Source organism: Bufo bufo, chromosome 1 (assembly GCF_905171765.1).
Source record: "Bufo bufo chromosome 1, aBufBuf1.1, whole genome shotgun sequence".
Classification (NCBI taxonomy): Eukaryota; Metazoa; Chordata; class Amphibia; order Anura; family Bufonidae; genus Bufo; species Bufo bufo.
Genome location: NC_053389.1, coordinates 96,276,506 through 96,291,157, shown reverse-complemented (window position 1 = coordinate 96,291,157; position 14,652 = coordinate 96,276,506). Strand labels below are relative to the sequence as shown.

General features: G+C 43.1%; 1 protein-coding gene across 3 annotated transcripts in view; it reads left to right on the top strand.

Moving 5' to 3' along the window:
* The window catches only part of AGRN (agrin), a 524,915-nt gene that overhangs the window by 381,273 nt on the left and 128,990 nt on the right, over positions 1-14,652 (top strand). For all 3 annotated transcript variants that reach the window (XM_040427048.1, XM_040427040.1, XM_040427053.1), the window contains one exon: positions 2,117-2,317. In XM_040427048.1, the coding sequence (XP_040282982.1) occupies positions 2,117-2,317 (201 nt within the window). The remainder of the gene's footprint in view (positions 1-2,116; positions 2,318-14,652) is intronic.

Genomic DNA, 14,652 nt, shown 5'->3' with positions numbered 1-14,652 from the left:
ATTCAGCCAGCAACGGTTTTCTCTTCATCTATTGTGTGCGGAGCTCGATAAAGACTCTCTTCATTTATATAGTAGAGTACCTGTGACGTTATCATTATGTAGTATACCACAAAGACTGATGAGCGCTTCTGCCACTACTAACAGAGGCTCAAAAATGAGACAAATCGGAATTATCCCTGAAAAGTTTCTGCAAGATACAACTTCACTGCTTATTTAGAGGGGACCTAAACGAGTGGGAGCCACATAATGGCCCCTGTAGGTGCACTCGATTTTTCCAATGAGTTAGGGCTGCTAGTACGTCAGCTACAGTATGTTATGTGCCTACAGAAAATGGATACATCTAGATAATCACAGGTTTTCCCTTAGCTGCAAGGTTGCATAAAGTTGCAAATTTACTTTCACTACCCATGGAGTCGGTCAGCATTACTGTCAATCAACTGCAGACTACAAGCTTTTGTACAAAAAAATAAATAAAACGTATGTGCCTGGGTTTGCATATTAGTGTAGGGAATTTGTATTTTTCCACATTCTTAGATGTCTATTATCAGATACCTCTTAATAGACCCAAGGGTTCCCATTGCTGGAGTGGAAATGTAATATCTGATTGGAGATTAGGGAAACCGTAATCCCCTTTGAAAGGCAATTCTCCAAAAATCCTATTGTTAGAATGCTTCCTAAAGGGTCACTGAGCCTTCACCAAACTTTTGATTTGTCATACCAGCACATCAAAGCTTTTGTTCTCATTCCGCCAATGGCTAGAATGAGGAGAGGTAAGTGCTCACAAAACATGCTCTCTCTCTCCCCGCTGCAGAAGATGGGCTCAAAAGAAAGTCTATGGATCTATCTTGATTCCATCTCCTGCAGCAAAAAGAGAGACAGCGCTCTATGTGAGACCTTCTCTGTCCTCGTTCTAGCCATCGGCAGGAGTCTCAGCATTCAGACCTCTATCACTCCAAACCTTCAAAATCCATCGATCACTATGGCATATCAAACATTCTGTGAAAGCTCAGTGACCCTTTAAGGAAGCATTCTAACAATAAGATTTTTGGAGAATTGCCATTTAAAGGGGATTACAGTTTCCCTAATCTCCAATCAGATATCACATTTTCACTCCAGCAATGGGAACCCTTGGGTCCTCCAGCTTAACAGCTACTCTTTGCAGTGTTTTATTAATTTTTTTGCTTTCTCAAAAATGAATCCCCCATGATGTCCATATACCTTAATAGTTTTCTATAATATGAGAAATGTTTTTACTCCTCTCCACTCTGCATAATTTTACCAGCCTGCCATTATGCCCACCCACTGATGATCTGTAGGCTGCTTGAGTCTTTTATAACTGGCTGCCATTAAAAAAAATTCTTGTATTGCCTCTAATGCCAGCAAAATGTGGAGTAATACGTCTGTAGGAAGCAAACAGATCATTGTCTGACATCATTGAAGGATGGAAGCTGCAGCCTGATTGCTACTTTCTGCTTGCACTAGTTTTTACACAATTCCACGTATCTGCTGATGAGTCTGTAGAGCAGGGATCAGCAACCTTCGGCACTCCAGCTGCTGTGAAACTACAACTCCCAGCATGCAAACATGCTCGGCTGTACTCACAACTCCCATAGAAGTGAATGGAGCATTCTGGGAGTTGTAGTGTCAGAACATCTGGTGTGCCGGAGGTTGCTGATCCCTGCTTTAGAGCAAGCACGTGGTGCTAGGGCAGTAGAATGAATCTTTGGCCTTGGTGAAGTACATGTTTGCCACCACACTGATGTATGCCAATGGCCTATTCTGTGTGATACGATGCACCATGTATGTGTTCTGGGTGGGGAGGGGGGAGTAAATTGCTGCCAAACACCTCTAGCAGTGGATTATCTTCCCTGAGAACATAAGGATGAAGAATGTTGAAATTCAACAGCCTGATCCATCTTCCCTCAGACATCTGATGTCAGGGGAAAGTTGGGACACCACCATGCACATTAAATGGCCGGGTGGTTCCAGTGGGTTAAGGATTATAGTTTTCATGATGAAGGAAAGGTAACATTCCCATATTCCTGAACATTAAATTGGATCTGTTCTCTTTTATTAGTAAGACTAATGTATTTTTTGGTGCTTCAATGTATTTCAGAGACTTGTGGAAACACCATCTGTAGCTTTGGTGCAAAGTGTGTAAACAACCAGTGTGTGTGCCAGCCTTGCGAGCGCCAGCCTTACCTACCAGTGTGCGGCAGCGATGGAGTCACTTATGACAACCAGTGCGAACTACAAGCTGCAGCCTGCAAGCAGAAGAAGAAAATAGATGTTTCTCGGGCAGGATCCTGTGAAGATGGTAATTCAATTTCCAATCTGAATTTCCTGTTGTTAGTTTCTTATTACAAAAGTAGGGATAAGAAATATATCATGGGGTTTGTGACTGAGGTCAGCTTTAGATGCACTCCTCAAGATTATTTGTGTTGAATCAAGTACAAGCAAGTAAGGAAAAATGATGAGCATATTCGCAATGTGCATTATACCAATGCAATTCCTCTTGGATACCTGTTTTTTTCAGGAGTAAAATATCGATGACCTATCTTCAGGATCAGTAATCAATATCTAATTGTGGGGGTCCAACACCTGGCGCTGCCAGCAATCAGCTATTTGAAGAAGCTGAGACACTCCAGTGAGGGCTGCGGCCTCCTCTCAGTGTACCAAGCACAGCGCTGTCCATTGTTTGGTGACAGTGTTTGGTACTGCAGCCCAGGCCCATTCACTGGAATGATGAAAGTGATGTCACTCGCTTATGTGGAAGTCACAGTGCTCATTGGAGTGCCACCGCCTCTTCAAACAGATGATCAGCAGGGGTGGCAGGACTCAGATCCCACTGATCAGATATTGATGACCTCATCTGAGGATAGGCCATCACTATTTTACTCTCAGAAAACTCCTTGAACCCATTAGCTGTCAGTTAATCCGTTGGATGTATCCTAGGTTCTAATCTATCCTGATAGCAGCTGTGGTTTAAAAAAATCTGCCATTGACCACAGTAGTCAGAATTTAATGGATGCTTTTAGGTGCTCATAGGTGCTTGGGTGACATTTTATTACAATGTGAAGACATTTTTACAAGTGAATTGCGCATTCAGCTTTGAGGGGAATCTGTGCCCATGGTGCCCCAGATCAGGTGGAAGATTTCATGCTAAGCATTCCCTTGATGTTGCCTCTGTTTCTTCCTCTAAAATAGAGAAATAAAAGAGGATGTGTTCACACATAGCAGTTGAAGTGCAGTAAAACTGCATCAAAACACATAACACACACGTTACTATCCTGCAAGTCAATGTTTGACATTTTAAACAGACATGCTTTAGACATACTTTAGGGATATAGCCTCATCTACAGACAGCTGTTTCAGGGTGATTGTCCCTCTTCAGTGCAGAACAGAGAGAACTGGCATAGGCCTCTTTCCCACGGGCGTGTGCGCCCCGTGGTTGTGCTGCGGCCCGCAAAATGCGGGCCGCAATGCACGAGCACAGTTCGTGGGGCAGCCGATTGCGGACCTATTCACTTGAATGGGTCTGCGATCCGGCAGTTCTGCAAAAAGATAGGACATGTTGTATCTTTTTGCGGTACGGAAGTACGGGACGAAACCCCACGGAAGCACTCCGTAGTGCTTCCGTAGTGTTCCGTTCCGTGGTTCCGTTCCGCACCATTCCGCATCTTCAGATTTGCGGACCCATTGAAGTGAATAGGTTTGCATCCGTGATGCGGAATGCCCACGGAACGGAACCCATGTATTGCAGATCCGCAAATGCGTCTCCGCAATACGGCAATGGGGCGCACACGGACTTGGGATAGAGGCCTTAGTGTGAGACCTTTCAATGGGAGGCACCATAGGCACAGAATTTCTTTTTTTGGAAAGAGAGCGAAATTAAAAATAGAAAAAGGTGCCATGAAAAAAAAACCTTCTGTCTGTAGTGAATTTCAGAATTTCATAAGGAGAACTTATAAAAGTATGGCTGCACAACATTTCACATGCAAACAATAGAACTGAGAAATGGGGATCATTCTAAATTAAAGTGGTATCATACCTACTATAAATGAAAAAATAGAAGCTCTTTGCGCCCTTTTTGATCAAACATGCCGGGCCCAGCTACCAGGCGTCAAGGTGGCTTCCGCAGATGGGTACCTAACATTAAGGGTCCATTCACACGTCCCCAAAATGGGTCCGCATCCGTTCCGCAATTTTGCAGAACAGGTGTGGACCCATTCATTGTCCATTTTGTGCCAGAATGTGCTGTCCGCATCCGCATTTGCGTATCTGCACTTCCGGATCCACACTTCCGTTCCACAAAAAAAATAGAACATGTCCTATTCTTGTCCGCAATTGCGAGTGCCGGCGATGTGTGGTCTGCAAAATGCGGAACGCACATTGCCGGTGTCCGGGTTTTGCGGATCCGCAAAACATATACGGACGTCTGAATGAACCCTAAGGCCTCTTTCACACGGGCGTCGCGTGTGAGGGCCGGACAAGATGTAGGTGCGTTGCGGGAAAATGCGCAATTTTTTCACGCGAGTGCAAAGCGTTTTAATGCGTTTTGCACGCGCGTGAGAAAAATCGGCATGTTTGGTACCCAGACCCGAACCCGGACTTCTTCACAGAAGTTCGGGTTTGGGATCGGTGTTGTGTAGATTTTATTATTTTCCCTTATAACATGGTTTTAAGTAAATGAGGGATGGAGGGGTTAAAAAAATAATAATTAACTCACCTTAATCCACTTGTTCGCGCAGCCCGGCGTGTCTTCTTTCTTCTTCTTTGAGGACCTGGGAGGAAAAGGACCTTTGGTGACATCACCACGCTCATCACATGGTCCATCACAGGGAAAATAATAAAGATCGGGTCCCCATCCCGATCGTCACCTAGCAACCATGCGTGAAAATCGCACCGCATCCGCACTTGCTTGCGGATGCTTGTGATTTTCACGCAGCCCCATTTACTTCTATGGGGCCTGCGTTGCAGAGCTTGCTGAGATTTTCATGCAACGCACAAGTGAAAATTACCGCTCATGTGCACAGCCCCATTGGAGTGAATGGGTCCGGATTCAGTGCAGGTGCAATGCGTTCACCTCACGCATTGCACACGCACGGAATTCTCGCCCGTGTGAAAGAGGCCTAACAGAACTGCCTCTCTTGGACTTACCTAAGCCTACAATATTCAGGGCAGTGTAGGAACCAGCTGCATTTATACTCTGCTCAGAAGCCTCAGGTAGATGGGCGTTGCTCAGTCTAAAAGAGGCCGCTACCCTCAATATACAGTCCGGATCAAAGAGTTTAAGACCACTTGAAAAATGGCAAAATATCCTATTTAGCATGGCTGGATCTTAACAAGGTTCTAAGTAGAGCTTCAACATGCAACAAGAAGAAATGGGAGTGAGACAAAACATTTTTTGAGCATTCAATTTAATGAAAACAACGAATAAACTGAAACAGGCTGTTTTTCAGCTGATCAAAAGTTTAAGACCACACCTCCAAAAAAAAACTAAACCCCCCCAAAACAGAAATCCAACTTCCAAACATGAACTCAGTAATGAGTAGCTCCGCCGTTATTGTTTATCACTTCCAAAATTCGTTTTAGGCATGCTTGATGCAAGCGTTTCCATGAGGTGAGTGGGAACATTTCTCCAAGGGGTGAAGACGGCCGCACGAAGGGCATCTACTGTCTGGAATTGTTGTCCATTTTTGTAAACTTCCCTTGCCATCCATCTCCAAAGGTTCTCAATTGGATTTAGATCAGGGGAACACGCAGGATGGGCCAAAAGAGTGATGTTATTCTCCTGGAAGAAGTCCCTTGTCCTGCGGGCATTGTGTACTGTAGCGTTGTCCTGTTGAAAAACCCAGTCGTTACCACACAGACGAGGGCCCTCAGTCATGAGGAATGCTCTCTGCAACATCTGGACATAGCCAGCGGACGTTTGACGCCCCTGCACTTCCTGAAGCTCCGTTGTTCAACTGAAGGAAAAAGCACCCCAGACCATTATGGCGTCCCCTCCACTGTGGCGCGTAGAAAACATCTCAGGTGGGATCTGCTTGTCATGCCAGTAACGTTGGAAACCATCAAGACCATCAAGGTTAAATTTTTTCACATCAGAGAATAAAACTTTCTTCCACCTTTGAATGTCCCATGTTTGGTGCTCTCTTGCAAAGTCCAAACGAGCAGTTCTGTGGCGTTCAAGGAGACGAGATCTTACTGCGTCCCACCTCAGCAGCGATGGTGCGCTGTGAGAGACCCTGCTTATGCAGTTCAACAACCCGACCACGTTCAAAAAGGGAGAGTTTTTTTGCCTTTGCCATCACAACGTGTGACTACCTGACAGAAAATGACAATGAATCCACATCTTTGCACAGATTTGGCCTTTTAAAGGCATGTGGTCCTAAAATTTGGATCAGCTGAAAAACAGCCTGTTTCAGTTTAATCGTTATTTTCAATTAATTGAATGCTCAAAAATGTTTTGTCTCATTCCTTCTTGTTGCATGTTGAAGCTCTACTTGGAACCTTGTTAAGATCCAACAATGTAAAATATGATTTTTTGCCATTTTTCAAGTGGTCTTAAACTTTTGATCAGGACTGTATTGAATGTGCTAGTCTAAATTTTCTTGTAGTCATAATTTCATAAAGTAATATCTGGCTGCATAAAAAGTGTGAAAAACAGTTAAGAAAACAATGGCAAAAACAGCAGATCAGCCTACAACTGTTCTCTGGCTGAGCTTTACTGTATGTTACATATGCATCTTGCTTCATGTTCTCTCTTCATCATGGAAGTGATTAGGGAACTAGCGTCATCTATGTGATGTCTGCATTTGCTAATTTTATGATTTGTTTTTGTTGGGAAGAGTGTGCAGGTGCGCAGCTAATTGGAGAATTACACCACCGGTGGCTTCTGTTTTTGGTGTGCTGACTCATCAATGCATGCAAAGGAAACTTGCCATCATTTGCAAAACTGTTCACGTACTGTTGCTAAGAAAGTGGGATTAAAAAAAAAGTATAAGTTCAGTTTTCATTCTTAACTTCATAAGGTCAAGGCAGTTATAGCCTAAGGATTTGTCACGTTTATAATGAACTCTATATTCAGTCTTATTGCTGTTCGAATATAAGGTATAGCCATAGGCAGCATAAATGCAGGATATTTACGCAGTGGAATTTAGGCCTTTTGCACACAAATGTTTTTTTCCGTTCCGTTTTTTGTGTTACGTATACGGACCGTATACGGAACCATTCATTTCAATGGATCCGCAAAAAAACAGAAGGTACTCCGTATGCCTTCCGTTTCCGTATTTTCATTTTTCTGTTCCGTTAAAACTTAGAACATGTCCTATTATTGTCCGCATAAGAATAGTACTGTTCTATCAGTGGCCAGCTGTTCCGTTCCCCAAAAAACGGAATGCACACGGACGTCATCTGTATTTTTTGCGGATCCGTTTTTTGCGGACCGCAAAATACTGAAAAAGCCATACGGTCGTGTGCAAGAGGCCTTGCAGTAGCAGCAAAAGTAGATGAGGTGTTAATACACTACAGACATTTGATTGACAGGCCCAGGCAGTGAAAACGTCATAACGTCTTGCCCTGTCAATCAAAGTGCAAAGACAGCTGAGCCTCTAGGTGTAATGACAACACCCCTGTTGCTCCTAGAGGCTCATTTGCATATATTAAAACATCATTTTTCTCAGCAATGCCTGCACAAATGAACATGGGACCAACACAGATGCCTTCAGCTGCCAAGTGCACATGTAGTTTCTCTGCTGACAGATGCCTTTTTAAGCCATGACCCTTCCCCATTAAAGGGGTTGTCCCATGAAAAATATTCTACAGTTTTTAAACCAGCACCTGGATCTGAATACTTTAGTAATTGCATGTCATTAAAAACTTTCTATAGCCACTGAGTTATTCAATAAAATGTATCTGTATAGTGCCACTTAAGTTCTTATTTCTTTGACCGGCTTATTAATGAGGCCGCACATGCTCAGTTTCATCTTTCAACTGCCTCCTGCGCTGTAATAGAGCTGCAGCAGAATGGACATGCCCCCTTAAATTGCCATCTTGATATAAATGTAGCAGAGCAATGAATGGGGAGATCTCTGGATCCATGTGAGGTACAGGGCTGGTTCTAGCTTTATTATAAAGAGATTCCCATGTACTATATGATGTCGGATTTTAATTTTTTACATTAGTCATGGGATAACCCCTTTAAGCCAATCCCTCTTGTTGGCGTGGTACAGTGGATCATTTTTTTATTGCTTGATTCCTCAATATGTCTAAAATGGATGTTCCAGTTCACCCAAAATTGCAACACATTTTGGTGCAGATTATGCCAGAATTCAAGTGCACCCACAATAATAAACGTGGGCCTTTATTTTTTCTCTTTTCTCAACATTGTGTATGTGATGTTCTCCAAATATGCAGTCTCTTGTTTTTAGAAGTGACACTGCGCTTCTATTTGCAGTCCAACAAGCCATTTATAATGCACTTGTTTGGCACTGGAAGGTGTGCACGGGCGAGGAGAGGTTTGGGCAGCTGTTGTTTACACTGCACCTGTTAGGTAGCACCTGTATGTGAGTCACTTGGAAGGACTTCTATTCCTGTTCATATTATAGAAGAGGATGACTATATTATCGCCAGCTTCTAGCCTCATCCCTAGAGAAAGAGACGTTGGCAAGCATCCTATTCTGTTATTATTGCTTGTGCCCTTCATGAAGTGGCGATGACAATCCTTCCCCGGCCTGAGAAATAAACGGCAGGTATGCCTTTGAGTGGCTAAGGGTTATTAAGGGTGATCACAAGTGCATTACAGAAGATTGATGGCGTTTAAAGCCAATGAAAGAGTTGAGAACTTGAACACTGGTTAAACAGAGAGCTTTTGGTATATACCCAACTGTACTTTTTTAGTTTTTAACCATTTTCTCTTGACAGTGGCTTTTAAGCTTCAATTTAAAACTTAATTTTTGACTTTCAACAAGCAGAGCTCTGGGGAAAATGTATTAATACGGATGCACTGTGCAAGCAGGCAATGTTAGTAAATGACTGTCACGTGTTACAAAGCAGATGTGGATCCATTGTGTCTACTGAACACATTTAACTTGGGGCTACTCCTGAGGGTGCTATCCTGGCAGTGCCCTGGTCTTAACCCCTTTACAGGGATCTGGACTTTGCTGAACTACCGGGCCACTACCTCCTGGAGTACTCTCTGTTCAGCAGACTGCTGACCCACAGGGGTCAAAAGATACTGGTGTGAAACAGAGGGTTTAGGCAAAACTATAGTCATTGAGAAGCCGAGGTCAGGGCAGGTAGAATTTGTACAATCCAGAGTCAGTAATGCTCAAGCCTGCTTGGAGTAGAGGTAGCTGCACAGTCTCAGCAGGGAATAGGGGGAGCCTGGCAGGTACAAACCACTGAGATACCAGCAGAGTGAGTGCTGCGGCAGACTCTCTCCCAGTGGGCACCGACCAACATTACAGCACACAGCATAACTTCGAAAGTCAACTTACTTTTGATAGTGTTTGACCTGAATGCCATATTTTTTAAGGTATTTATGCCATAAAAATTGCTGTAAATACACCATTTAATCTGCCAACTGTGTCTATTATCATTGGCAGCAGGTCAGGGATCAGGGAAACTGTATGAGGATGAACAAGCACAGTAACAATCACTCAGCCTCATACAGCCCCGAACATTGCCGCATGTGACACAACGTTCATAGACCTGTTCATTCCTGATCCATGCCTGCTCTCTTAGTCCACATAAAAGGGTTTTAAGATATAGCTTAGTTCCACTAAACACCAGGCCTAATAGAGGCGAGGACTCTTGCAATCAAAATAAGGGTTGTTGTAGACAACAACTGGGACCTCCTTCTAAAGTGTTGTAGAACTTAACTTTTACTATAACAATTACATTCTTCAAATAGAATGATATTTTGTGCTGGTAGATCTTGAAGGGTTAAATATCAGGTCTCAATACAGATAACATCAGCCGGTCGGGGTCAATATAGTTTTAGTGGCGGTTCATCATAATAAAGGCAGCGCTATTGGTATGCTAGCCTACTTGTGCATTCCCTATTAAGCCCTAGTCTAGCAAGGGGGGGCACCTAAAATTGGCTGTAGTCTGAGCACCCGCCCTCAGAAGAGCGACCCCCAGCCAGCTAGAACCTCAGACCTGTTTAGAAAACCCTCATAGAGTATAAGCCCTAATTCCTCCAACGCATTTCGCCGGGTAAAACCGGCTCTTCAGGGAGCAGCATGGCGGGCAGTCATAGTATAGAGTGGCAGTGGCTACAGGTCCGAGGTTCCAGTATTGAGTCCTGATACTTAACCCTTCATGATCTGCCAGCACAAAATATGATTCTATTTGAAGATTGTCATTGTTGTAGTAAAAATAAAGTTTTACAACACTTTAGGGTTGAAACAAGGCTGCACAGAAAGTCAGCCCATGCTCATAGTGGCCACAGGGCTGACTTTCTGTACAGGCTTGTTTCAATGCAGAAACATCTTGATAAAACTGCAAGTATCCATCACTGTGCTAAAGAAATCGTTATTGGATATTTTCTGTATATTCCACATGAAAAATTAATACAGACAACACAGAACAAAAAGAGCAATAATGAAACTGACTAAACAGAAGAGTTAGACCAGAAGTTTTATCTCCACTGTAAAGGAAGACATAAATGGACTCTGTAATATGTATGCTTCGGTTTCTTCCTCAGAACCATTATAAATCTGTATTTTCAGGACAGTTGAAGGTAGTATAATGGCTAATCCTGTACATTTTAATACGTCTGGTTAAAAAAGCCCTTTATTTACCGATTAAAGAAAATGACTATAGACTGCATGAGTATTTTGGGTTTCGGCACACTCTAGAAGGCAAACATTGGCCAACTATGTGTATTCTAACAGCCACCATAGGGTGACAAGAGACAATATTTTTGCTCTAATCCCTTTAATCCCTTTGTTGTATTATGCGCTGAGGATGAATATTTCTGTCCTGTAGATCTTCTCTGTCTTCTTCCAGAGAGCTGCACAGTGCCAGATAATAAGGGTATATTTGACTAGTCTCCTAGCAACGCTCGGGGGGTGATTCCGGCTTTTGGGTGATCAGTTATGAGAACAGCCTTTAATATCCCGTCTCATATTCTGCGCAAGTGTAATTACCATGAGTTCATTAACACAGCGTGGCTTGGATGAGGCTGGGGATGTATGCAGGAATGGAGTGCGAGGGGCTAGATGGGGTGTAGAAGAGATGAGGCTGTTGGCTCAGTATAGACTTGAAAGAGAGACTTTTATCGGCATCCCTTGCTTTCATCTCCTGATAACTGGTGACCATTTTACGTAAATAGACCGGGGAGGTTTGATACAGTGATACAGTGACGCTTTCATTTCACACTTCAGATCCTCACATTATCTGATTCTCATGTCCCAGAATATTTCGTTCTTTAGTATCTCACAATCACTACTGCTGTAATTATTATTAAAGGTAAAAGTACACTTTAAAATACCCATGGCGTTGTAGATATTTTTCTACACACTCAGCACATCCGTTCAACGAGCTTTTGTTAATTAGAAGTTCTGAGCGCTTCTGCTTGTGGCCAAAATCCCTGGTGCCGCGGACCGCGGTGAATGCTGATGACAGATTAAGTCCAATTGGCCCCTGTACTTTGCTCATTTTGTGTATGATTCTTTCATTTTCAGACTTGTGGTTATCCGAGGTTTGCTGATGTGTTTTTTTCCAAGTGTAGTCATTGAATGTTATGCTATTTCAATAAGATAGAGCAGTATTCCACCTAGGGAAATAAACCATGGTGAGTAATCCAAGGGGTTCCAACTGTACGGTATGAATGATACCCATTATAGGGTACTACTCAGGAGTTGGACAATACTCACCTTGGGGATGTGTTTTTATACCACCCAGAGGTCTGATTTGAAGCTCCTGGACCCCAATGCACAATCTGTAACAGGGCCTCTCAACTACCATATGCCATTTATACTACTGGTGTCTTCTTGTGTGTCAAAGGGGCCTTCGGGATCCTTCAGGCAGCAAGCCAAGATATGACTGCTACTTCTACATCCCTGTAACTATGTCCCTGGTGGCATCCATGTTTCATGAGGCCAAATTCTCTAACACCATGAGCATTTATTCTGGAAACTTTATATAACACTATATTTCATCAACCTTCCACCATAGATATATAATGAAATCCTCTTGTAGATTTCAATTCAAACAGGTCTCCTCCATCTAATATGCGTTCACAGGAGCAAATTGTGGCGCATATCCATTTTGTAGCATGGAAGTCTGTATGTACTTGTATGCAGACTGGGTCACTAACCATAGGCCTTCTAGCCTTGACAATAGCTGACATTTTGAGGCATTCCGTTATTCATTCCGTCATAATAGAAGTCTATGGGCTGCATAACGGATCGTCCCTTTTCTGTTATGCAGGTGAGTCCTCTCCTGCATAACAGAAACGGGACGCATCTGTTATGCAGCCCATAGACTTCTATTATGACGGAATGAATAACAGAATCCCTCTAAAGGCATTCCGTTATGCATTCCGGCATAGAATTGCGTTATGGTCCGTGGTAACAGAATCCATAACGCAATTCACCTTTTACCAGTAAACAAATCGCAAACTAATTTCATAACCTGAAATTCGCTCGTCTCTAGTGGTAACATCCAAGTAGGAAGAGAAGTTTTGGAGCATAATTGACTTTTCTAACCAAACCAAAAGGAGAGGAACATTTAAAAGAATAAGCGACCGTGTAAAATATGACCAGTACAGGAGCCATTCTTAAGATAGCCATGCACATTAGTCTAAGAGTCCATTCACTCATCCGTATGTGTTTTGCAGATCCGCAAAACACGGACACCGGCAATGTGCGTTCTGCATTTTGCGTACCGCACATTGCCAGCACTTAATAGAAAATGCCTAATCTTGTCCGCAATAGGACAAGAATAGGACATGTTCTATTTTTTTCGGGAACGGAATTGCGGACCTGGAAGTGCGGATCGGCATTTCCGGATCCGGACAGCACATCGTGTGGCCCCATAGAAATGAATGGGTCCGCAATTCTGTTCCGCAAAATAAGGAACAGAATTGCAGACGTGTGAATGGAGCCTAAAGTTGATAAAAACAGATAATTTCAAATAAAAGGAAAACTCGTTGGGTAAATGATAACAACAAACAATCGTTTTAGCCGACCCATGACAGCTGAAAAGAAGTCGGATATGTTTGAAATTTTCATCTGATAGATGAAAGTTGTTTCGTTCGAGGAAAGATCATTCTCGGACAAAGATCTTTTGCCCATTACACAGTTTAATTGAAAATGTATAACCAGTTTAAACAACTTTAACAGTCTGGTTGTGTTGGCAAAACGATCATTAACCATATAATTAATTGTTCAACTCCCGTTCAACAATAAACCAACTTATATCTAATGTGTATGGCCACCTTTACGCAGCACATCTGTGAGCATTGGTACAGGAGGGGGGTCCCCATACCATCTCAATAGCATTTATATGCTTTAATAGGGGATGTATACAAGGATTGCCTTTAGTGTTGGGGGGCGAGCATGCTCGGCCGAACAAACGTGCAGCCAATAAACGTGCAGGTAGGTACTGCCATTTACTGTAATGCCGTAGCCATGTTGTCTACTGGCATTACAGTGATTGGCTGGCCGGAACGCGTCAGATTACACGTGTTCGGCTCAGTCTTAGTCAGGGAGAGCTGGAGAGCAGAAGGGAGAGATAGTGTAGGGAGCGAAATAGGAATATTTTAGTTTTTATACTTGTTATAGACCCAAAAGTCCTTTTAAGGACTATTGTGTGTGGCAGCAATATATATTTTTTGTGCAACCTGCACTAAATTGCTAAAACTTGTTAGAGACCCAAAAGTCCTTTTAAGGACTATAGTTGTATCTGGAAGCAATATATATTTTTAGCGCAACCTGTGCTAAAAACTTGCAATTTTTTGGCCGCTGCAGACAGCGACATTATCTGCGCTACATCTCCTGTCTAACGTGTGCGCAGCCTAAAACCATCTGTGACATCCATTGTACTTTTTCCATAGACAGTGTCCACTTCGGACAGTTAAATTACCTGCGCTACATCTCCTGTATAACGTTTGTGTATCCAAAATATCAGTGACATTCAGTCAAAATTTTTGGTGCTGGTGGCAGCGACATTACTTGCGCTACATCTACTGTATAACGTTTGCGCATCCTAAATATCAGTGACATTAATTTAGGGTAATTTTTTATTAGCCGCTGGTGACAGCGACATTACTTGCGCTATACCTTCTGTTTAACGTGTGCGCTTCCTAAATATATCAGGGACATTCTGCGTACTTTATTTGCGCATACACTTACAAAACCTGCGCTAATGTACGCGTGACATGCTTGCAAGCATATTATATACCATTTAATATGCGCAAGGCGAGCAGTAAGGGAAGGGGAAGTGGCCGTGTTGCTGATGGTGCACGCAGATGCCATAGCCCTGGGTGCGGTAAAACTGTGCCTGCTGACAGATCACAAGAAACACACTCATCCACGATATCATGTTGCAGTTTGCAGGGCGGCGCAGGACACCACTCTCGATGTCAGACCAGTGCAGGATTGCAGCAGATAATGCTTCCAGTCAGTTAAGCACCACCCT